The 24,801-nt window shown below is 41.6% G+C and overlaps 2 protein-coding genes across 4 annotated transcripts in view; one reads left to right on the top strand and one right to left on the bottom strand.

The window, feature by feature from the left end:
- The window catches only part of LOC307207660 (growth hormone secretagogue receptor type 1-like), a gene marked incomplete at both ends in the record, with an annotated part of 78,611 nt that overhangs the window by 37,837 nt on the left and 15,973 nt on the right, over window positions 1–24,801 (bottom strand). The gene's annotated exons all lie outside the window — the stretch shown is intronic.
- FNDC3A (fibronectin type III domain containing 3A) overlaps window positions 1–24,801 on the top strand; it is a 54,039-nt gene that overhangs the window by 25,214 nt on the left and 4,024 nt on the right. For all 3 annotated transcript variants that reach the window (XM_079961616.1, XM_079961617.1, XM_079961615.1), the window contains 21 exons: window positions 241–475; window positions 1,593–1,871; window positions 4,082–4,137; window positions 5,866–6,017; window positions 6,520–6,579; window positions 6,986–7,124; window positions 9,065–9,118; window positions 10,510–10,631; window positions 10,720–10,894; window positions 11,609–11,695; window positions 12,627–12,765; window positions 13,340–13,408; window positions 13,844–13,962; window positions 14,593–14,698; window positions 15,571–15,746; window positions 17,652–17,765; window positions 18,974–19,123; window positions 20,630–20,910; window positions 22,088–22,300; window positions 23,122–23,288; window positions 24,082–24,203. In XM_079961616.1, the coding sequence (XP_079817742.1) occupies window positions 241–475; window positions 1,593–1,871; window positions 4,082–4,137; window positions 5,866–6,017; window positions 6,520–6,579; window positions 6,986–7,124; window positions 9,065–9,118; window positions 10,510–10,631; window positions 10,720–10,894; window positions 11,609–11,695; window positions 12,627–12,765; window positions 13,340–13,408; window positions 13,844–13,962; window positions 14,593–14,698; window positions 15,571–15,746; window positions 17,652–17,765; window positions 18,974–19,123; window positions 20,630–20,910; window positions 22,088–22,300; window positions 23,122–23,288; window positions 24,082–24,203 (3,015 nt within the window). The remainder of the gene's footprint in view (window positions 1–240; window positions 476–1,592; window positions 1,872–4,081; window positions 4,138–5,865; window positions 6,018–6,519; window positions 6,580–6,985; window positions 7,125–9,064; window positions 9,119–10,509; window positions 10,632–10,719; window positions 10,895–11,608; window positions 11,696–12,626; window positions 12,766–13,339; window positions 13,409–13,843; window positions 13,963–14,592; window positions 14,699–15,570; window positions 15,747–17,651; window positions 17,766–18,973; window positions 19,124–20,629; window positions 20,911–22,087; window positions 22,301–23,121; window positions 23,289–24,081; window positions 24,204–24,801) is intronic.

Genomic DNA, 24,801 nt, shown 5'->3' with positions numbered 1-24,801 from the left:
ATTGGGCTGAAGAGCTGGTACTACCTTAAATCTTCCTGAACATCACTGTAATAGAGTGAGTGGTGGGGTGGTGGTGGTATGGATCTTGTTTGTTAGATCTGCAAGCCAGTCTGAGAAGTTGACTAACAATGTGATTCAAGATGGATATGCCCATTTTCTTTGGTTAGATTTCTTTAAAAATTAATGTATTTGTATTTTAAAACACACACATACATACAACATACTTGTTTTGCATTACAGATGGTGGAAGAAAATGGAGTCCGGAAGGTTGTAGTTCTGCCACATTCTACTGAATACCACCCTCCCATTCACCCTCCTCCGCCTCCTCCCCCACATGTGACGCATTATATGCACCCTCATCCTGCTATGATACCCCATCCAGCTCATGCAGTGTATCCTCCAGTTCCGGGAGGGGAAATACCACCACAGTTCGTTCATCAGCATACACCACCGCAGCATCTTTATCAAGAACAGGGTAAGAAGTAGTGCCGTTATTAGCTTGCCTGTATTTAGAAGGTCTGATGCTTTCTTTGGGGTTGCTTATATGCCTTTGCAGCTGATGCAGATTGCAGCAAGTCTGTTTCCAAGTGGGATAAATCCACAACAAAAACAGTGCTCTGTGTGCAGTGTCTTCCCACTCACTTTTAGGCACAAACTCCCAAATGGTTTGGGTCCTATATAGCCTAGATGTGGCTTTCTAATTTACCTTCCTTCACAACATTTAAGAATCACAAGTGTTTTCTTCATTGCCATATACAAAGGCCAAGCAGCAAGAACATGCAGAGACGCATTCTTAGCAGCTTCCCCATTACTATTGATCTCATTTTTGTAGGGCAGGGGTTTGCTGGCCTGTTGTGCTTTTGGAACCAGCCTGCAGCCTGTCTTCCTTGCTCCCTCCGAGCTGTTCACAGGAAATAAGGCTTTAAAAAGTGCTCCTAGTTGTGTCAAAACTTAGCTTTCATTTCCTAAGCCTAATTATGCAGGGTGGGGAAGGACTTCCATCCTAAGGACAGTTGCCACCTCCCCATAACAATTAGGCATAAAGCTCCAATTGTTGGTGGGAGCTTTTTACTTGGTTTACTGCTCAATCCCACCATGCTTGTTGAATTGAGCAAATCCTATGAAGTAAGTGGGCTTAGAATTTCAGACTTAATTGCCATAGCTGGCTCTTATCTTGCCCCATTCCCCTGGCAGGTGGAGTTGGTCCTTGCAAATCACAACCAAGTGGACTAGTGAGAGTTAGAAAGTTGAAGCTTGCAGTATTTCTTTCTTATAAAAAAAAAAGAGAAAAGATATCATGGCACTTGCCTCTGTGCAATACACAGTATTACGGTAGAAAACTGCAGCCATTCTTTCTCTTATACACATGTGCACATATGCTATCTATGTTACAGTTATAAAATTAGTTTCCAAGAATAATTAGTAGCTACAATAACTGTATTTGTTTCTTTTTATATATATTGGTTGTTTAATCTGGCTAAGCCTTGAAGGCTTTTACATTTGGTGGGAGGGGGAAACCGGATCAATGAAAATGAAAGTCTTGCCGTTTCTGTGTCCCATCTAATGGGTTCTCTTTGCTGGTGCCCCTATAGAGACTCGTTCCCATGGCAGAGCTAATTTTCCTCCGCGAGATGAAAGAACTCTCAAAATGCAGGAGCATTTGAAGAAACGGATAAGAGACCGACAGACTAGTGGAAACACAAATAATAAACCAAACAGCCCTCCTTCCTCACCTCAGAAAGTTAACAGTTCGTCCAGCGCTGGCGTTCAGAATGGACATGGAAAGGGACAGCAAGGGTCAGGAGGGCAAGGCAAGCAGAGGCAAGCAGGGAAAGCCAGGGAAAGCCAAGCAGCCAATTCAGGAAAGGGAGGTAAGTTGGAACTTTTTAGGAACATAATGTGCGTTTCGTGTAGTATGTGTATTCTGCATTGCGAATAAAATCAAATGGCAAAGCATTCTTATGACACAAAGGAGGAACTACCTATCTGTGTTCCTTTAGGGTTTAAAAGTATACATGTCAGCAATGTCGACAGTAGAGAATGTCAGACACGATGCAGCACATCTGTACAGTGTGTGGCAGTGTGTTCATTATGAACGTAGGTGACCGACTTGCAAGAGAGGGGAGCTAGATCCTAATGTTTTCACTCAAATGAAAAGCATGCCATAGAAAATGTTTTCTTCTACTGTTGTTGGCATCTTCCTATTTGCACTCTTCCTTTGGAAAAATCCTTCTGTTTCTGTGGCAAATGGCCAGGGATGGTGGGCATTTCAGGGCAACAGGACCTGGGGGACGACACTGGTTCCCCCATCCCTGGTGTAACATGAGAGCACGAGAAGTCAGGATGCATATACTAAAAATAAAGTATACATAGCAATCTAAAAGCAAATAAAAGTACCACATTTCAAAATTCTGTACAATATGCAATATGAAATAATTAAGCCACTGGTTGGATAAAAGATTCAGGTTTCCTTAGACCACCTTTCCATTCTTAGTCCTCCCCTCCCAATCCCACCTCCTAATCTTCCTCTTTGCCTTGATTCTTGCCAGTGAGAAGTGATTTTTTCCCCCTTGAGGGACAGTGGAGAAAGCCTAGGTGAAGAGGTGTTTCTTGTATGAGGAAGTTAATTATTAGAACTTAGAAGCTTGATGTAGAACTACATTTGCTGGACTAGCTATGGCTGAAATCTGATGTTTGTGTGCATTCATACACAGCCAATGACAGGTATGCCTATTTGGACCTAAGTTCTTGGTGAATTTACCCATACAATCAATCACAAAATTCAGTTATACCTTCTGGATTTCAGTGGACTTCACAAAGGGGACTTATTTAACAATACTGTATTGTGTACTGCTGAAGAGCAAAGGTTCGCATCCAAAGTACCATGAGCCAAGTTCCCCATGCAGTGGAGTTTCCCACATCCTCTTCCTTTTGTAGCTGTTTGTGCTTCTGAGAAGCTGCTGCTGGGGGTCAGGGAGCCCTTTAACAGTATGCAGTGTGGTGTGGGGTCCACCTTCTATGAGAAAAACTGTATTCTCTTTGCATTAGGGGTTATTTGGATCCAAGCCAGAATGTGCACATACGGTAAATCTGTTACCTGAGTAATAAATGCATGTGTGCCTCTCTGGATGTTGCTGCAGACCAGCTGAAGCATACATTTGCACCTACGCTCTTGAACAGCAGTACTTTCAGCAGTACAGTGCATCTCTGCCAGCTTGGTTGACTTTGCACAGAATTGGCAATGTGGGCATTTCAGAGGGTGAAATGGCTTACTATTAAAATAAACTACTGCTGCTTGAGAGCATAGGAGCAAATGCACTGTAATTCTTGCAGTATAGTCTCATTGCCAGAATTGTAGTTTGGCCTATCATGGAAGGAAGAAATGAAGTGCAAACAGGAATCATTTGGAAACTGTGTACTGTATTTACAATAAAAATAGATAGACCTCATTGGCAAGCCGAAAGAAAAAGGTACTTCATCTACATTCAAACCTGAACCTCAGTACTTATGAGGCTTCCCTGCTCCTGTTGACTTACTCATTCCTCTGCATATTCATGTATCCTGAATCTTGAGCCTTGGCAGGATAACTAGAAAAACTAACATGAAATTTATCTGAAAACATGAGTATGTATATGCATGGGTTTTGCTTTCAATCGTTTAAATGTTCCTTGCTGATACTTTAGTCTTAATTATTGAATGCATAAAATCTCATCGTATCATTCCTTCAAACTGTCTTCCCAAAATAACGTAGCTGATGAACAAGGTTACTGTTAAGACTTTTAGCACAGTAGAATTTTCAAATTCCATTAGTCAAAGGAAAAGCAAGATATGCACAGATTCTTGATGGTGTGAGTCAAATTCAAAGGAAGTCTGTGCAACTCTGTTACTTCTGCACACTTTGAATATGTAGCTGATTCAGTGGTCAAAACAAATAAGGGCAATGAACTTTGCACAGCATTTACTGTTGTTCTAATAAGTGTCCCAAATTGGTTCGCAGTTAAATAAGAAATGTTTTGATGGGGGTTTTCATTTCCTCTCCATCTCACAATGTGGTGTATGTTTATTGTTTTGTTTTCTTTAGAATCTGACACAGAATCTAGAAAATCCCAAGAACCCTTAAGCATCAGTAAGCCTACAGTAAGTAGTGATATATTTTAGACATTATAATAAGCATGTGGCATATCTTTTCAAAACAGACATACCTGTTTACAAAACCTGGCTCAAGCAAGAGTTGTTTACAATACTTGAGAATATGGCAGGATCCTCAGAAGGAAATGGAGTTTTCATAGTTGATAAGTAACTGTGGAAAATGACATTCTGTATGACTTTGCTATGCAAACTCTAGTGAATAGGTGGAAGAAGCAAATGGGTGTTTTCTGATCTTTGATATTGCAGTGGGGCATCTAGGGAAAAGTCAGCCATAGCTGTTCTCTGAATATAAGACACCCAGTTTAAGGGGTTTGAAGTTGGGCAACATTCAAGTTGAAAATATTTTGAAATCCTTGGTATGACAATTATGGTGTTTTACACAAAGCCTGCTTAACTTAGGTTTTTTTGTGTGTGAATTTTGAACCAACTTCACAGCTGGGGAAAGAGGAGAATGAGAAAGGTTACATAACTAGGACAATCACCAGACCAAAATAGGTGACCAAATGTTTTACTTGACTGCCTGGATCGATCTCTCTCTCTCTCTCTCTCTCTCTCTCTCTCTCTCTCTTCTTTTTGTTCCTTTTTCCAATCCATGGTATTTAAACTGATTCAGTAGTTTTGAATTTGGATGCATCTAAGAGTATATACAGCAGGGATGGGAAAACTTTCAACCTCCAAATTTTGTTGATCTCCCATCAGCTCCAGTAAACTTGAGTAATAGCCAGGGATGATGGGAGTTGTAGTTCAGCAACATCTAGAGGGGCACAGGTTCCCCCCTCCTGATCTGTGGTGGGCTTTCTTCTCTGAATCATCAGTACTGTCAACACATAAACTATACAAGAATAATGGGATGCATTAAAAAAAATTGTTCAGTATAGTTGTGTCAGCTTTAAACCTTGGAACTCATTTGCATAAACAACCACTTCCTTCTGAAGTGTCCTGCCTGTTCCCTAAGATTTGACATGGATGATGGTCTCTACATCCTGACTGTAGCTGGGGGTGGAGGGGCTGGTTGGAATTTTCAATGACTGCACCTACCTAAATTGTGGAGTGTTCTTTGGAAGGCTCATTTATTCCTCCTGTCATTCACCACCTGCTTAAAACTTTTATTTAGATAGGATTTCTGCTTTCCTGTTCATTTTATAATGGCCAACATATCGTATTGTTTTAAGGACTTTTATTGAATATTGTTGTTGTTGACATGATGTAAAATAAACCATGTTTTACAGTGATTTGATTAAGAAAAGAATGGATGTACTTTTTCTTGTATATAATGACAATGCTATAGGAATCTTAGAGAGTCTAAGACAGGTCAGGGGACATGTGGGCCTCCAGATGTTGCTGGACTGCGTCTCCCATCGTTCCTCACCATTGACCATGCTGGCTGGCTTACTTTTTCTAGCTACACAATTATAGAACAGTTAAAGGGTTTGCTGTACAAAGGACAGTATTGGGTCTTGTCTGCTATTGTGAAATGAAACTGTTAATGCATGCACCAGACTTGGAAGTATTTTAGACAGAGTACTTCGACACAAATGTATGTTAAACCACCACCATGCATTGACCTAAAGAACTATAAAAAGTGGGGCAAAAAATGCAACCAGACCCAGCATGTCAACTTGTTTAGGGGAAGAATGCACCCACCTGCATTTCCCCCCAATACTTCTTGAATATTCTAGAAAGTCATATTATTCCCCCCCCCTTTTTTTTTAATAGGTCTCTGAAATACAAGCTAGGTCAGCAGTCGTGGCTTGGGCTCCTCCTTTTGTGGTGCAAAATGGCGAAACACAGCTCACCTCTACAAAGTTCAGATACGAAGTGGCAATCACGAAGGGTGGTAGAAATGGAAAATTTAAATCATTTTATGTGTAAGTCCAGTTTCTTTATTTTACCACACAACTTATCTCAGCTGACACCTTGCTCACTTTCCATAGAAAATATTTTAGATGGAGTTGATGGATTTTTTTCCAATGCTGTTTTTCTAAGGACAGCCTGGAGGCAGAATCTAAGGGAGCTTTGTAAATAGGCCCACATAAGTTAGCCTGCCCCCCTCCCAACCAAAATATAATTCCTGTGCAGGGTGCAGATGAGGAATGGAGCACCTAATCTCTCCTTTGCCAGCCAGTTCACTCACCTTCATGGAATTCTGCTCCTACAATTCCTTATATACCTGGGCAATGAGGAATTGCATGCAGACAAATGCTAAATTGTGATGTCCCGGGAGATAGAAGTTTTGAGATACTAATCCAACATTGTGGGAAACTACGTAGGATATGCTTGAAAGAAAAATGGCATTGTTGTTTGCATAGGGTGTTGTTGTTGTGGAAACTATCTAATTCTCACTATCATAATGGGTTCTTCCTTTTGCAGGGAAGAAGAGATGACTTTTACTCTTAATGATCTCAGACCAGCAACCGATTACCATGTCAGGTGGGCACAAAGAACAAAAGACTTGAGAACACAGCAGTTGTTGTTAAAAGTAGCTGAATTGCCCTGCAGATACCTCCCTTGTTTGAAGTTGCTTAAAGATATAAGGGTTTGGAGAAGGTGGGGGGAAGGCAGGTGATAAAACTGAAAAGCGTAGGCATACAAATGGTGCAATAGATCTTTTTCTTTACTGTTTTTAATAATGCTTCTGGAGTTGCATCAAAATACTAGAACAGGGCGCCCTTTAACAGTATGCAGACCTGTAATATGGCAGGAATGTTATGTTTGCCAAATGCAATCCTACAAGTGACTGTGACTCAAATCATTATGACCAACCACAGTCTCAACTTTCAGATCTCAGTTCCATTAGGAAAACTTCCTTAACTTTTTTTTTTTTTAAATCATACAGAGTTATAGCCTCAAGTAGTACCACAAAGGAAGCCGTTTCAGAGCTGGTGACTTTTACTACAGATAGTTGTGAGCCAGACCCTCCAGCTGCACCGAAAGTAATCAACAGAACCAAAAACAGCCTGAATTTACAGTGGAAGGTAACTGATAAGCCAAAATGGATTTTAAACCAGGGTATTTTTTAATAGCAAGATTTATAGTGTATCTTAAGTGAATCCATTGTTCCTCTAATTGTGAATTCTGTGATATAGTGCAGACAGAAATGGAGCTGAAACAAGACAAATGAGAGGGAGGTATTGCCATGCTTAGGACAACCCTGTGGTATGCAGAAGTACAAAAAAGGGAGTGAGTTTGTGTGTGCGCAGTTAGGATTGAGCATGCTCAGGAACATATAATGCTGGGTGTCAATTGGAAAAGAAAACACTGGGGAAGTGAAGTGACCTGCTTCAAATCCTTTGCTTACAGCTTACAGCATGGGTGAGGGACAGCTTTCACCCTGAGAGCAACATTTCAGTGATGGGCAAGTGAGCCAAAGGCAAAAGTGGGTTTAGCAGCAGTTGCAACTATTACATTTGGACTGTAGGCTACATTTCGGCCATGCAAAAGCCAAAAGCTTCTACATGCAAACATGCACACACCCCCTTCTATCTTCCATCCAGGCAAGTAAGAGGCATTAACTTAGTCCAAGGACATATTGCGTTCAGGCAAAGTCACTAGAGGAGGGCTTGGAGCAGGGCTAGTGAGAGGAACGGCCTGAAAAAAGTCCTGAGGGCCAGATAAGAAGCTTCCTGAGTTTGAGTTTGCTCACCTCGGTTTGTAGTATCCAGGAGGAGACTGGCTAGCTGGCTCACTGCGCAGGAACACTCACATTAGCGGATAAGGATTCGCAGCAACATTGCATGTCCTACTTATTTCAACTGAATCTCGTTTAAACAAACAAACATACTGCATGTTAAGTTCAGTAGGATAAGGTGTTGTTCTACCTGAGGCGTTAACCTCAATGATGAATGACAAGGAGTGTGTGAAGAAGGACTGGAACCCTCCTCCCCTCCCCTCTGAGCAAAGCGTAAGTACATGCAAGCATGCATAGGCCTCACTGATTAACTGACAGTATGGAAATTTTTTAGTACATCCTAATGAAACTTGATGCACAGGTAGATCAGGACATAACAGTTCCTAGAAAAATCAGATGTTCAGCATTACTGTAGACTTCTCATTCAAAACACGGGGCTTAAAGTATAACCTAAAAAGGTTTCCTTGTGAATCATCTTGCAGTCCTTTTGGGGGGGGGGTAAGGTGTTATATACACATGTATGTATGTTCCTCTTTTTTCTTAAAAAATGTTTAGGGGTACTCTCATTTTCCTACTCATATTGAAATACTGCCTCTCAATGAGGCCAAACTTAGATTCACAAAATGTTTAGGGGTATGTGTACCCCTGCGTCCCCCCAGAAAAAGCTCTCTCTCTCTCTCTCTCTCTCTCTGTGTGTGTGTGTGTGTGCGCGTGCGCTAAAGAAAATCACTCACATTTCTTGCTTGCCACATTCAGAGTACACAGTCCTCTTCAGAATAAGTAGTTGCTGCTTGTTTCTGAATGTTCATTTTCCGAGACAGCACTTAAGACCATTGCTGTTGACTCTGAAAGTGTATCCCAAAATGGTTCCGTTACATTCAGAAATCTGAAACTGGGTGCCTCTGTAGGTCAAGACACACTTAATTACTAGTGAATCTAGTAGACAGAACTGTAGGCAGCAAACCTACCTTCTAACAGAGGCCAACACTCCATTGCAGAACAAGCCACAAACTGAACATAGGATAGAATATTGAGCTACATAAACTACGTTACTGGGGATGTGGGGCAGTGCGTCCAATAGCAACTGGGAGCATACATTCTTCTGCTTGAAAAAAATACTAGTTTTCAATATACTGGTTATAAATGTACATATGCATGCATGCAATAGGTTTATGTTATGTTATCGATTCAGGATTGGCAGACCTATTACTTATTAGGATAGAGAGCTAGAAATTTGCCTCTTTCAGTAGCTAGGCAAAATAAAGCTTTTCCTTTTCCCCCTTTTAGACCTCCAATGACAATGGCTCCAAAATAACTAACTACCTTTTAGAGTGGGATGAGGTGAGTTCCTTATTTCAGAATCAACATCCTAATCTTGTCAAACTGAAATTGTATGTTGCTCAAGTCTTCTCTTTTTTGTACTGGCTAATGGATTGCTCTGTATTTGTGTAAGATTAATAACAGTCTTCAGTATAGCACTGAGAGATCCTCTATAATTGGAAATATTGCAAGTAGGGGTGAGAGTCCTATAAGGTTGCCATCTTGTCAAGGAAGCTGTTTTAACCATTTTTATGGTATGTTGAACCAGGGCTACTGGAGGGAGAAAAAACTTGTTAGCACCTTTGTTTGAGTGTTAATACCCATGAATCAACTGCTTCAGATTTTTTTATGAACAAATTAAGGATTGTGTTGCCCTTGGTGCCTTGGAAAGTGCCACGTAAAGAATTAATAGAATAACTAAGCACTTCAGAATCATTGTAAACCTGCAGAAATCTGGCAAAGGCTAGCAGGCCCCCTAGTTAGATAGAAAAGATTTATTTGATCCCTACTCATTCAGTTCTACCTGTTGTCATATGGTTACTGCCCCAGGGAAGTAAATCCCATGATACTTTGAAGTGCATGTGAATATGGCCCAGGCAACAGGTTTCCTGAATTTCACCAAAAAAAAAAAAAAAAACCCTGAAAATTAGAATCAGAATTCAAGTATGCCTACAAAGCAAATTTATAAATATTAGCAGTTGTTATAGGATCATAGAACCTTGGTTCCTTTAGTCAGGAATCTCGACATTTTTCTTTCCAGAGGCCAAGAGCAAAGAGCTCAATTAGGTGTTTAAACAATTTTCACAATTTTGGTTTGTAGGCATCAGCCATGCCACTGCATACTAGTCACAGAGAAACCACAGCAAACAAAAAGCTATCTGTTAATAAATATAATAGCTGCTGTTCTAAACATAGTATCTTCCCACAGTGGCTTGTATTATTTGAAACCATATTGATATAGAACACTATAATAGCAACAGGTTTTAAAAAATCATCCAAATCCTTCTGCATCATTGGATTAATTTCAGTATGTCACAGGCAGCCATTCTAACCATTGCTTCCATACCCTGCCTTTTTTTTTCTGCTTCCTATAACCATTGGGGTAGTTATTGTGGGAAACAGGAGAATGGACTAGGTGGACCGTTTATTCGCTGGGCCATTAGCAGGGCTGCCCTTACGCACTCATGTAACATGATGGAATGTTCCTGTACAAAACAACAACACATTTGCTCCAAACCATTCCCTTGGGGCAGTTTTAGCCAATCTGTTCCCTCGATGCACCTTTTCTATGTTAAAGGATTTTGTTTTGTAAATGAAGGAGAATTTTTTTTGTCATGTATAGCCAAGAGTTCTCACAGAGCTAGTTAGGCCTTGCCTTAATGGGCTGATTTCATGTTTGTTTCTCTGAAAAGGGGAAGAACAACGCATACAAGGAATGCTATTATGGTCACCTGAAGCAGCACAAAATGACCAAGCTGACCCCCTCCACAAAATTTAGATTCAGGTTGGCAGCCAGAAATGACATCGGGATAAGGTAATAACAGGTTGTGCAATTTTTTTGCAGTTTCCATTCCATTCTTAACAATGCAAGTTCTTGCTAATCTTTTGACTCCTCCCCGCAGTGAGTTCAGCGAAACATTGGTATGTTACACACTTGGAATTGTCCCCCCACCACCTCTGCCTCCTAAGCTAAAAGAAGCAGGGGTAACTTGGTTATCACTTGAATGGAGTCCTCCGGCTGGAGTATCCACAGATGACTCTCTGACCTACGTTTTAGAAATGGAAGAAGATGGTTCGGTAAGCTTCTGGTGCTTGGAAGCGGGGAGAATAGAAAGGAGCAGCTTCCCTCTGGTGCAGATTAGAATGTTGCCTAGCAAATAATTACATGCTCTCTCGTTCAGACATCCCAGTGGAGTTGGTAGTAGACTATCCCTGAATCTTTCAGGACTAATTTAATGCTGGGTTGTTGTTGCTCAGGGGTCCAACCTATAGAAGGTAGGGGCAAAGTCCAATGAGTAGGTAAACATCTAATACTGAAGTACACCTAAAGGCTGTCATAGACTTTGTAGTCGCTGTGATCTTGTACAGCCTATGTGGGTTGTAGTTTCTGAGCTACAACTCCTATCAGTGCCAGCAAGCATAGCCAATGGCTCAGAGTGGGACATAGACTGACATGAACTGGGGCTAACCTGATCTGCTTCTTTATTTGAGATGATTCCTTAGATATCACTTACCTTGTGTGTGTGTGGGGGGGTTTCCTGTTATGATAGCATATAACTCTATCTGTGGGGCTAATGCATCTATATACCCTGGGTACAAGGATTTTACCTGCTGACATTAAAAACCACAATTGTCATAGTTGGCTTTATGCAAATATAATTCATTCACTGGATATTCTCTGTTACAGTTTTAGTGACTTCAGGAATGTTTAACATCCTCAGTGTAAGAAAAATGTGGTTATTGCATGTGCACATACAAATGTCTCCTTTCTTCATCTTCTCCCCACCCCAGAACTATGGTTTTCAAGCAGGGTACAACGGAGATGAACTTTCTTGCACTTTAGAAGACCTTACAAGGAGCACTTCTTATAAATTCAGAGTATGTACCAAATTCAAGCATTATTAAGTAGTACTTAATCATATTTCTTATATTTATATGCATATTTATATGCAGAAACCAGGAAAGCCAAACATCCGCTATGAGAAAATGCAGCATCTCCTGGGGTTTTTAGAAGGAACCCTTCAGTGTAGTCCAGATAACTGACTTCATTTAGTTATAAGAAAAAATACGAAGATAACTTGAAATGCTCTTAAAACCTTGAAATACCTTCCTCTGTGCTGGCAGATTCTTCACTTCATAGGAGATCCAACAGCCTATCTAATGTTTTCTGTTTGCTAGCGCAAGAGCCCCACAAGAGCACTAGCAGATGGCAGAGTTTAAAGGTTGCGCAGCAAAGGAATCCCGACACAGCATAGTGCCAGCAGAAACTTGTTGTGCAACATTATTTGGTGCTCTTATTAGTGTTTTCCCTTGTGCAACAACAGCGCAACAAGCATATCACTAAGTGATTTTAACCCAGCGCTACGCTGGATAACACCCCCTGGCTTTTTTGGGAGCGTGGGGGCAGAAAATGGTGAGAACCCCAAGGCCTGTTTGCCAAGCTTCCCTTTGAACACTTCCGTTTCCTACCAAGTCATCCTTCGCGTCTCATCCTTCTGCCCACCCACGTAACTACCAGGACCATTCACAAATCCCTTTCCTCAAATAGTAATGTTATTGTCTTCCTTTTAAAAAGAGAGTAGGCTTCTAGGTGACTGAAAGTGCTAGGGAGAAGCAGCCTTTGCCATGATTTTCTGCTTGCAGGCTTCCCAGAGGCATGTGGCAGCCCATTCTGAGAAGCAGGATGCTAGACAAGATGGATCACCTGCTATGCTCCAACAGGGCTCTCTTGGCGATCTTTTTATAGAGGCATTTGAATGCAAGCTTGTTTGTTTTTAAGCTGATGTTTGTTCTGTTTGTGATGTGACAGGTGTTTGCTCACAACAGTGAAGGTAAAAGTGCCCCCAGTGAGGTAGTAGAATTCAGCACAATCCCCGACAAACCTGGACCTCCAAGTAAACCAGCTGTAAAGGGAAGAATCCATTCACATAATGTGAAAGTTACCTGGGGTAAGTGAACTATAACTTTATGCAGTCAGGTCTCTCTCTTCCCCTACCACCCACTCCATCTGCACCGTTGCATAAAAACAAAAGACACTGGCTACACTTCAACTCTCTGCCTTTGCTGATTCTGTATGAGCATGTAATTAACTGCACAGAAGTAATGAGCAAGAGGCTCGTTAGTCTGGGCTGATGCATTTTGCGATTGCCTGGATCGCTGCCTGTTTAGCATGCATGTATAGATGTGCAGTATTGCTCATAATTCATTTTTTCTTTGCTTCCCACATGGAAAGAAGGTGGGGGGGACCTAGGTCCTGCATACACTGCAGCTCATCTGGTGCATGGCCATTTGTCACTCCATGCCAAATTTTCAAAACAGTACAGATATTTTAACTTGGAAAAGCTCTATAGTTACCTGGTGGAGGGCTCGGGATCAAACAAACAGTGGGTCATTTTCCAGCTCTGACTCCTTTTTCTGAGCACAGGTCTTTATTTTGACCAAAATTCCATTTGTGATGGAACTAGTTGTGTTTATTTTAAACCATGAGCTTCTTTCCATTTCTGAATTCTGCCTTTTCTATAGATCCACCAAAGGATAATGGAGGGTCAGACATCTCCGTGTATGTTTTAGAAATTTCAGAAGCATCAGTTGGTAAGTGACCGAACATGTTAAATGATTTGCTTAGTTACGATCATGTCTGTGTTTCACTTCTGTACGTGACAGGGATCACTCCTGGATTTGTCTAACTTAAAACTTAAGAGATAGTAATTTTGTTTTGATATATTTGCACTCACTTTTTAGCCAAGATTGGATCCTCGAGTGACTTCTTAACCATTTATATTCATCGTGTGCTGCTAAGCACAAGCCTGAAAGCAACAAATATTTGTCATCTGTGGGAAGGACTTTCCTTTGCCTGGAATGAGAATCCACTCCCAGGGACTCACTGAGGTGCAGCCCTATCCATGTCCTCTCCTTGGTCCTCTTGGTGTTCCAATTGCCACACTGCTATTTGTAATGTTGCGAAAGTCCATTTCCCTCTTTCTCCCCACCCCCTGACTGTTGATTGATATTTCATTTTTCTCTTAGGGAGTAAATGGGAAGTAGCATGTAGTGGTTCCATGAGAGAACATGTATGCACTCAGCTCAGCCCTGGTACGTCATACAGACTGAGGGTCTTCTGTATTGGTAGAGGTGGCCAAAGCCAGGTGAGCAAGGAAGTCCCTTTAAAAAACACTTGGGGGGGGGGAGGAGGATGTGTGTATTTCACCATACACAGCAAGTGCACCGAAAGCTGCAAAATTTGTTGTTATCCATAGAATTCAATATCCTTAGAATATCCATTTTCATCTAGTCATTTTAATTAAATATTAAAAAAAACAGGTTTATGGTCTCTCAGGGCTGCAAAATATGGACTTTAAAAGTAGATGAGCAGTGTCTTATCTTACTTATTGCACACAAAGGAACTCAAGGTGACATTCACATGGGTCAGACCTGCTGGGTGTCAGCAGCTTTGTTGCATCATCTGCCTTCAAGACTGTGCCCCTGGGTCCATGGTTGAAATCGTCACAGTTAAGAAGGATTGCTACCTACTGGAGTATAGGACCCGCCCTATTTCACAGTCCTTCCACATGCAGAATACATCACGATAACAACAAAAACGGAGGTTTAGTGAAGGCACAGAACTTGGGTTTAGCTTGGTGCAGACTTGCCATGTTCTGAAGGCAGAGTTAACACACACACACAGAGCACTGCTTGAAAGAACATGTTGGAAGTGTATGTGAAATGGATGTTTTGTATTTCGACACCTGTAAGCCAATATGTGTCTTCATTTCTAGGCCTCTGATATACTCGTTGTTCAGACACCAGCTGTTCCTCCTGGGCCATGTAATTCTCCATATTTGGCTGCAAGACCCAAGACCAAGGAACTCAGTCTTATTTGGGGTAAGATCTGGCAGGAAATGGGGGGGCATTCACTTGCAAGTTGGATCAGCAAAAGAGGCATAGATGATATTATTATTATTATTATTATTATTATATACCTTCATCTACCCCAGGGGCTCAGAGAGACATATACTAGTTTTTCTAAATATTAATTATTTAGAATGCAGAGCCAGAGGCCAACCAGCTCAAACATGGCCAGAAGCCCATCACCAGCCTGATCCCCCAAATCCAGTAACCCAGCCTATAGCTCTACAAACTCAATAGATTTAAAATCATAGGTCAAGGCATTGTACTTTGGGTAGATGAAGGTGGTGAACAGCTTCTGCAGGTAGTTTGGCTCCCATTTAAAAGTTGCACTGCCATTGCCTGCTCATCACTAAAATGCTGCCTCAGGGTCCTGCAGAGAGGGCAGTGAGCAGTGTTGCTGTCACAGTCGTAACAGAGGAAAAGTATATTTAACAGCCATAATTTGGATTGGGAGGGGTTAACAGCACCATGCCAAGGGCCACCTGAAGTTGGCACTGGCCCTGCCCAAGGGGCTCACAAGGCTGGAAGGAGCCAATAAAATAAAAATTGCATTCTAAACATCAAATATATATTTTTATTTTTAAAAAACCAGTATCACACCATAAATATCTTGTGCACAAAACCATACAAAGTGGGCTGGGCTGAGCTCAGCCTGGGTGGTGCTGTGGTCTCTGGACCTTTGTCCTAAGAGAAGACTTCTTTCCAGCAGCCTCACCAACTTTCCCTGGCAAGCATTGTTAAAGGTGGTGGCAGTGGCAATCATAAGGCAATAAAAGTAACTAACATCCACTCATAGTTGAGGTTACATTTTCTCCAAAAACATGACTTGTATTCCTATTTTACAGATCCCCCTGCCATGGATGGGGGTTCAGAGATAACAGAGTACATTCTGGAAATAGCAGAAGGTGACAGAGATGAACGCAGGCAAATATACCGGGGCGAGATGCCAGAATGCACAGTGAATGGTCTCATTCCTGGGAGGACATACTGTTTCTGGACACAAGCGGCCAACAAAGCTGGGGTATCTCATCAAATTCTTTTTTCATAACAACAAATTTCTTATAGAATTTATCTGTGGGTGGGTAGGTTGTAGAAGCAGGAAATCCAGATCAGGGTATGCATTGTTATCATTTTTTCATGCCTTTAAATCTAAGTTTCATATAGTTTTGAAAACTTGTCTGGAAAGGTTGAATTTTAGCCAGTGTTTAAATATTTTCCCCATGCAAGCATGATGACCTGGCCACAACTATTTAGGCAGCACATGTTACTGTCATCCTCCCACACCATATTTCAGGCTTAATAAAGAGCTTAGCTTGCCCTTTTATCTGATGCACCCTGGCAATGCCTCTATTTGTTCTGACCTCCATTTCCAATTTACTTCAGCTGCCGCCACTAGTTGGGTCATTTTGAATTTGAAATGGAATCTGAGAGATCCCAAACAGCCTTGGCAAGCGTTGCTTGTCTTGTTGCCCCCACACATCTGCATCTGCCTAAAATATGCCTGGGGAATGGAGTTTGTAAATGTTCTTACCTGCCTGGTCTTCTGGTGGTGATTTTTAATCCAGGCAAATGACTATATACCATGCTGATCTCAAAGCAGAAACAATTGCCACTGGTTAAAGGACTGGTGCCCTTTTCAGTTTGTTTGTTTGTTTGTTTGTTTGTTTGTTTGTTTGTTTGTTTTCTGCAGAGATTTATTTCAATCTAGAAGGACAGTCTGTGTCAGTTACTAAATTTTTATTTATTCACTGATTTTAAAATAATTTCAGCCTGAGTATATTAAAGCCTCTTTTCCCATTCTTGAATGCACCTGAGAACTTTCTTGGTTTTCCCTTTTAAAGTGAAGGAGAAATAAATGGAGAACTAGATGGAAAGTAGCTTGTGAGAAGGGAAGATTCTAGAGGCTTGCCTCTCCAGTCTTTCACTCAGCCTTTCCAACTGATCACTTGCAGGCTTCCCCCCCTCCTGCCCTAGCAGATTGGAGGTTCCCAAGAGCCAAATTGGCCTAAGGGGAGCTCTAGTCTCAGGCTGTAGGAATCCTGAATCCCTTTCCTTGAGTAAACCTGAAGGGCAGAACATAAAGAAACCAGTAGGTTTTCAGGTGTCGCTGCTCTATAATGGCTGCCTCTTCCCATGTACAGTGGTACCTCAGAAGTCGAACGGAATCCGTTCCAGAAGTTCCAAAACGTTCATTAACCAAGGCGTGGCTTCCGATTGGAAGCTCCTGTAGCTGTGTAGGGAAGTTGTGTTGGACGTTCAGGTTCCAAAAGAACGTTTGCAAACCGGAACACTCACTTCCGGGTTTGCAGCGTTCTGGAGTACCAGATGAGTACCAAGGCATTCAACAACCAAGGTACGACTGTATTCAAATTATATGCCTGATGGAATCGTACTAAAAGATGTATGTGTACCTTCATGCAAACTTAACAGATCAGTATAAGATGCCGCCGTGCTACATTGCTAATATGTCAACCACCTCTTATAAATGAGAATAGAACAGGATAGCTCAGTTGGTTAGACTGTACTGCTAATAATACTTAAGGTTGCAGGTTCGATCCCTGTGTGGGACAGCTGTATATTCCTGCTTTGCAGGAAGTTGAACTAGATGGTCCTCAGGGTCCATTCCAATTCCAACTCTACAATTAAGTGGTCTAGAAATGTCTTAAATTATAATAAATAAAATCACATAAAAGCCAGCATGTCAAAAGTAAACTACTAAGGGTTCTGCTTCAGATCCAAAGTTTGGAGGGCTAATAGTCAGAAGACCAGTTTTGTAAGGGATGCTACTGAAATAGACTCAACAGTTCAGTAGCCAGAGAAAGAACATTCCCAGTTTGACAGTTGTACACCATTGGAAGTCTGTAAGAATATTGAATTGGTCTATCTCTTTGGTCTTTTCTAATCTTGGGGTCCTCTTTCCCTACAGCTTGGTCCTTCCTCAGAAAAGGCAGAGCTTTCTACAGCTCCAGGGCCCCCAGAACCATGTCGCGCCCCTGTGCTAACTTGTAAGACAGCTACTTGCGTAGTAGCGACATGGGAGGTATGTTGTTTATTTACATATAATTCATCTACTCCATGGCTGTTATTCAAGCCCCATTGAAATAAACGTGAATTGCAAAACTCTCCGTTTACAATTGTTAATAATAAAAAGCCTTTGTGTGCATAAGCAATGAATCCAATAGGGCACACTAACTGTTTCAGTATGGCACTTCAGATTCTTGAGCATTTCACATAAATGCAGGATTTTGTGAATAATTCTGTTTGGTAGCCTCTCTTTTACTAACTAAAACAGCCCTTACTTGTTTAGATGCTTGCATTTTCATCTTGGAAAGCAGAAGATGGTAGAGAGAAGGAATTTGTAGGAATTGTTTCTTTTGTTAAATTCTTTATATAGTTGGCGTTCAACTATATATTGCTTTGCCATTTTTGTAAACCAAATAGATTTGTAAACTATTTTTTCCTTAGAGGAGACTCATTGAAATAAACATGTCTAAGTTAGGTCCATTAATTTCAGCAGGTGTGCTCTGTGTAAAACTTCATTGAATATCATCCATAGAGCACTATGACTGATTTCCCCCCCTCTAATTTGGCACTAGCCAAACCCATTCCTGTATCGTATCTGGACTGTCTGATGCAGTTCATTGCTTGTGAGTGCTTTTCTTTGTAGCAGTTCATGAACCCTGGTCTAGAGAAAAGCAGGTGTAGCCACCTTCAAAGGGACTTTGCAGAATTGCATTTCCACTGGTTGGTTGAACTAACTCAATCAGCTTTGGCTTCCTACTGTTGTAGCAGGGGCTGAGCAGAGCACAGAGAACCCTGGGGATCCTCTTTCACATTTGATTGCTTCTCATTCTAAATGCAGCCCTAAAAGCTATGGGGAGGCTCCGTGCAACTGCATGTAGGCCATGATTTTGATTAAAAGGCAAAGATTAAGAGCAGCACCAAGAACTGGATGGAAGCCATTATTATGTAGTCAATGTGTTAATCAGCTGATGCCTTTAAAAAAACAGTGTTGTGTCTTAATGTTCCTTCCCTATCGTCAGCTTTTCCTTACCTATCATCCAGTCATCAGGCAGAAAGGTGGCGTATACATATTTAAATAACGGAGTGTCCTAATGGAAGGATTAGGTTAGAAACCAGCAGTCTTATTTTCAGTAAGTTTCTCCTGTGCTACAGGAATATACATGGATTATGTTTGCAATCGATGAGAAATTTTGAATTTTCACTTTTTGGTTTTATTTCCTTCAGATTCCAGCAGGCAATGGTGCAGATGTTATTGAATACAAATTAGAATGGGGCCAAGTAGAAGGATCCATGCAGATAATATACAGCGGCCCTCTTCTGACCTATGAAGTGAGAGGGCTTTCACCTGCAACTACATATTATTGCAGAGTTCAGGTAAGTAAATCTGGATGCATCCACCTTTTTTTGCTCAAGAGCTATTTGTTCTAATGAGATCTTAAACAGGAAGTTAGCTCAGTAATTCCAGAGCTGTGTTGCGTGAAAGATTTTTTTTTTTTTTTTTTAAACTATTCAAGACTCTTCTGACCCCAGAGCATCCTCAATGGCCCATGGCTCTCACTTTATCCACCCCTCTCTGCTAGAAGTAGGTGATTCTGTCTTATTGCATCATGAGGCACAATTTGATTCTTCCACTAGTCTGGATGCAAAAAATGCAGCAAAAATGCAACTGCTCGTTCTGAAAACAAGCTGTCTGTTGCATCTTTGGAAAATTGGAAACAATATAAAGGTCAGTTAAAAATGGTTGAGAGTATTTACAAGAAGAAGAAGAAGAAGAAGAAGAAGAAGAAGAAGAAGAAGAAGAAGAAGAAGCTAAAATTACAGAATGAGAGGATGTATAAATCAAACTTACAAATAAACTGTGAGTTCAATCCAACTCGCAACATATCAACAACTTGCATATAAACACAGACTTGCCATGGACAAATTCAATTATATTTGGAATCCATTCTCACAATAGTAATAGGTTAAGATCTGGTGAAGTACAATAACAATTTAGTACAGTGGTACCTCGGGTAACATACGCTTCAGGTTACATACGCTTCAGGTTACAGACTCCGCTAACCCAGAAATAGTACCTCAGGTTAAGAACTTTGCTTCAGGATGAGAACAGAAATCGTGCTCTGGCGGCACAGCAGCAGCAGGAGGCCCCATTAGCTAAAGTGGTTCTTCAAGTTAAGAACAGTTTCAGGTTAAGAACAGACCTCCAGAACAAGTTAAGTACTTAACCCGAGGTACCACTGTAAAGTATATAGTTTTGGGGGGGTTACCCCTCCCACCCTTTATTTTCCCTTCTGCGGAGGTGCTGATTCTCTTTTTCTTTTTCTCTCTTTTATTTACGTCACATCATATTTAATGCACATATGATTATGTACTTTTTGAACTTTCAATAAACCATGAGGTTTTCAGAAGCGACTGCCTCTCTAATTTTGTGTTAGGCCTTGCTCCCAATGGCAGCCATTTTTCTTATGCCCCTCCTTCTCCCCTAGCAGCTATTTTGTGACTGGCACCCACAGAGCACACTCTCAAAATTCAAAAAGTGCCATCTGGTCCAGAAAGGTTGGCAGCCCCAGTAACAGGGGAAGTAAAATCGTCCACTTTGTCTGCACCATTCAATCCCCCACCCCCCTGTCTCTGCCATGTTCCCAACACATACCTTTTTTCCCCAAGCTAAAAAAAGCTTCAACCTTTGTAACCAAGCCCTTGTTTGCAAGATCTAGAGTTCTTCCAAATAAGGAAGCTCTCTCCAACACAAGTGGTCATTTCTTCTTATTATTTTGTATAATAACATTTCCAACTTCAGAGCAGAATTCTGTGTCAACGACTGAATTGTTGAATTAGCTATTGCTCTTATTTTAACACCTTTCCTTCATCTTCCTTCAGGCCGCGAATATAGCTGGTGCTGGATTGTTTGGGGAGACTAGCATGGTCACAACCCCGGCTTCCGTGCCAGCTGCAGTGACAGTATTGCACTTGCTCAAAGAAGACCAGATGGAAGCCTGCCTTCCTCTCTCAAAGTGCCTTGCTCTTCAGTGGGAGGAGCCCAATTGCCATGGGGCAGAGATCCTTGGCTACAATATAGAGTATGGGGAAAGACAAGTCTCAACTGTCAACAAAGTTACAAGCCATGTTCTGGAGAACCTGCAACCTGACACTTTATACAGGTGATTAGACAGTTCAGTTTCAGATTAACATAGCTTCATCAGGCACACACTTAATGCAACAGTCAAGCTAAATTAGATTCAGGGGGCACACAAACAGCCTCATTATGACGCAGGGGCTGTGGGTTTAAACAATGCAGTGGTTCTGCTTAATACTTTTTCAACAGCCCATCTTCCCAATAAAAATTCCTGGTTGCTTTTCTGTCCGCTTCCTTGCTCTGCTGTGGCTGGGAAAGCTGCTGAGGTGGAAGGGAGCAATATTTTGGTTGGGAAAGCAACCCAAGAGGACAAAGGGGATTCCTTATCTAGACACAGCTCAGAGTATATTTGCAGTCCCTGTAGCTACCTGTCAAGTTTTGAATTGCTCACAGATATCCAGATTTCTATGTCACTTGGGCCTAACCTTTCTCCTTAAAAGTAGGTTTCAAGCTCCCTTAATGTTGAAAATCTAATATGCATTTATCAGGTGCAGTTACAGGGGCTGAAATACAGGAGGCACCCTGTGGCTGTTTCGCTTGCCTCAGTTTCACTTTAGGCAGAAATTAAGCAAGATGACTGGCAGGTGCTGAAAGGGGCAACTCCATGTTTGAGCGCCCCCTCCCTTGTAACACGAAGTAATCGAAATGCAAAGCATAACATCACGCTGTGCATAATATACTTTACTTTATTGACCGACACTAGAAGAGTGGTGAACCATCCCTCATGGGGATGTATTTGACAGGTGGATCAGTCACCTGATGTAACCCTTTTTGCCCACAGTGGTCTTCAGAAGCCCTTTTCAAAACACTGCCTTGCACAATGCTGTGCAAGCACAGAGTTTTGTATAGGGCTGATCCTGATTTAATGTGATATCTGAAGCACATCATTGAGCGTGATGTGTAGAAGAGATGACTCCACAGTGCACAGTTGTGATTGGGGTAAATGTACCTGTTAAAACTTCTCTCTTTTTTTTCTGTTCTTAAGGTACATGAGTCCTTCTGTCTTTCTAGCATCCCTAGCAGATGGATGCTACAAAGTGGATGTTGGCAGGAAACCATTTTCTGTTTATCATTGTAGTCCTGTGGCTTTGAAAATGTTTTTAAAAACCCACCTCTGCAATGAGTTGTGGTTAAAAAAACAACAACAACTAAGCAATAATTTTATCTTAATGACAAGTTTTCTTCCCTTCATTCTCTCTTAGAATCCGAATCCAAGCCTTTAACAATCTCGGAACTGGTCCCTTCAGCTCCCACATTAAAGCAAAAACAAAGCCTTTACCTCCGCAACCCCCACAAATGGAATGCGCGGTCTTTAGTTACCAGAGCCTTAAGCTGAAATGGGGTGACGGCCCTGGCAGAGCTGTAGCCACCAGTACAACACATTTCAACCTCGAGATGGAAGTTAAAGCTGGCAGGTGAGAGCTGCCTGTGTCTTGGTTCTCATGATCAAGTGAGTTTTTGTTTTGTTTTTAATATTCAGGAGCCCTTCAAGGTTTCAGAAGATGCCAGATTGGACAACATGCATACCCAGATCACTCTCCTACTTACCCATAGTGGAGAACGAGAGATCACCTCCCCACCCCTCTTGATGGTGTCTGCCACTGGGGGGGGGGTTATTCTTCATAGGCTTAACATTCAAAAACATTTGTGTGTAGGTCTCTCATCATGCCAACACTATTCTAGGTAGAATGTAAGAATCCAGATTGCTTTTCATACTTGTAAACTGCCCCGAAGCCTATATTGGCATATAAATTAACAGTAATAGATCATTACAGTTGCACATAGCTAACCAGTGGCGTCTGCAGAAGAGCGTATGTACTGAGTGGATGAGGATGGAAGGCATAGTCTCACTGTCTACCACATAAAGAGAATGAATGAATGAAATGAATGAATCTGATCTGAATGAAAAAGAAGCCTCCTTCCTGTAATTGGACCAGTAGTTGTTGGTAGTTGGAGCACTCCAAAACATCATGCCACTTGGATCATGTAGAAGCATAGATAAGCCTTTTTTAAAAAATGCCCTCAAATGTTGTTCAGTAGTTGCCACTTGACAGTGTTTCTCCTCTTCTGGAGATTAACATAGCTACAGGAATCAAGGAAATAAAGAGCAGAAGAGACCAACTTATCAGAATGTGCATCTTGAAAAGAAGACTGTGTATCTTGAAAAGAAGCAAACAGCCATAATTAGCTGTGCTTTGGAGTCTATAACATACATCTATTTTCCCCAACCCTGCAGATTCGTTACTATCTACAGTGGACCTTGTCACACGTACAAAGTGCAGCGGCTTAGCGAATCCACTAAATATTACTTTAGAATCCAAGCATGCAACGATGCTGGTAATGGAGAATTTTCTAAAGTTTACGCGTTCACCACAACCAAATCTACACCACCTGCTCTGAAAGGTGAGGACATTTTATCATATGTTATTTAAGCAAGGGAAACTTGGAAGTGGGGATTCCAGTGTTAGAGGCAATGCAGGGCAATACCTCCATTCAAAGAGTGGTAACACAGTGCTGGCACAGAATGTAATAAGCCTCCATGTAGAAAGGTAGTGTGCCTGTGATTTGTAGTCATTGGGAATGAAACCAGAATCTTCTACATGTACGTTCCTTATCGCTGGGAGAAACATCTTGGTGAGATGGACCTTAGCTTAGGCTGCCTTAAAGTGTCACATTTACTGTGTTTTGCTTACACTTTGGAAATGTGCACAAGTTCTATGCACACACCAGTTTTGTTCTATTTTGGGTTGCCGGCATGGCTCACAGACAAGAAATATAAAACAAGAAACTGAAACAAACCCCCCACTAAATGAGGTGTGTTGCAGGTGTGACAACAGGTAGCTACTAAAGACAGGGCCTTTTTGGTTGTAGTGCTCCAGTGATTGAATCTTCCCATAAAGGCTTATCTGGCTCCCATATTAAGGTCATATTGCCACCAGTTGAGGACTTGTTCTGTCTTGCAAGGGTTTTAAAATTCAGTACCAAGAAGCCACCCCTGGGCCTTCTCCTCCTCCTCCTCCTCCTCCTCCTCCTCCTCCTCCTCCTCCTCCTCCTCCTCCTTCTTCCTGGGGCCAAACTTCTAATTAAATGGAAAGGACCACAGGTATGCATATGCTGTTTTACATTGCAAGCTGAGAATATGCACAACATTTTAAATGGATTTCTAAGATCTGAGTTATGAATTTCCTCTTTTCAGCACCCAAAGTGCAACAAGTGGGAGATAACGCCTGTGAGGTCACATGGGAGACTTTACAGCCAATGAAACGTGATGCCATTGTTTACATTTTACAACTTGCCTGTGGGAGGGAAGTTGATCAGGTAATCTCTCTTCTGTTTGAAAAGTCTTGATTCTTACGTAATTTTTTTAACTTGTGGCAAAAGGTCATTTTTATTATATGTATTTCTTTGAACTGCAAGATCAAAATACTGTGTGTTCAGAAGCCTGGTGTTGTGTAGGGTATTTCCTGAAGAAGGGAAGAAGCATGTGCCCTTAGGTGGTGGTCCTGAGCATTATTCTCATACGTGTCCTCAATTCTCTTGAGCGGGAAATCCAACTCATGAAGAAAATAACATTATTGTGGTTATTTGTGGTAGCAGAATTAATGAAACTGCCAAGCAGGGGAGAGGGGACCAATGACCCTCTAGTTATTGAGGACTTCAACTCTGTCACACCTGATACTTGACCACATTGGCAAGGCCTGATAGGAGTCCCAACAATACTTGAAAGGCCACAGGTTCCATACCATTGTTTCAAGACTCTAGGTTGTAGCCAGTGCTCGATTCTACTCAGCGTACACCCACCAGAGTGAATGGACATGACTAACCCAGGTCCATTATTGGACACTGGCCTAGTTCTCACTGAGGTGATAATTTGGGCTGCAGTCCCAAATGGTATCATCAGTGCTACTAACTGCAC

The sequence above is a fragment of the Podarcis cretensis genome (genome assembly GCF_951804945.1).
Source record: "Podarcis cretensis genome assembly, chromosome: Z".
Taxonomy (NCBI): domain Eukaryota; kingdom Metazoa; phylum Chordata; class Lepidosauria; order Squamata; family Lacertidae; genus Podarcis; species Podarcis cretensis.
Note: the sequence above shows the minus strand (reverse complement) of the source record. Positions and strands in the feature narration are given on the sequence as shown.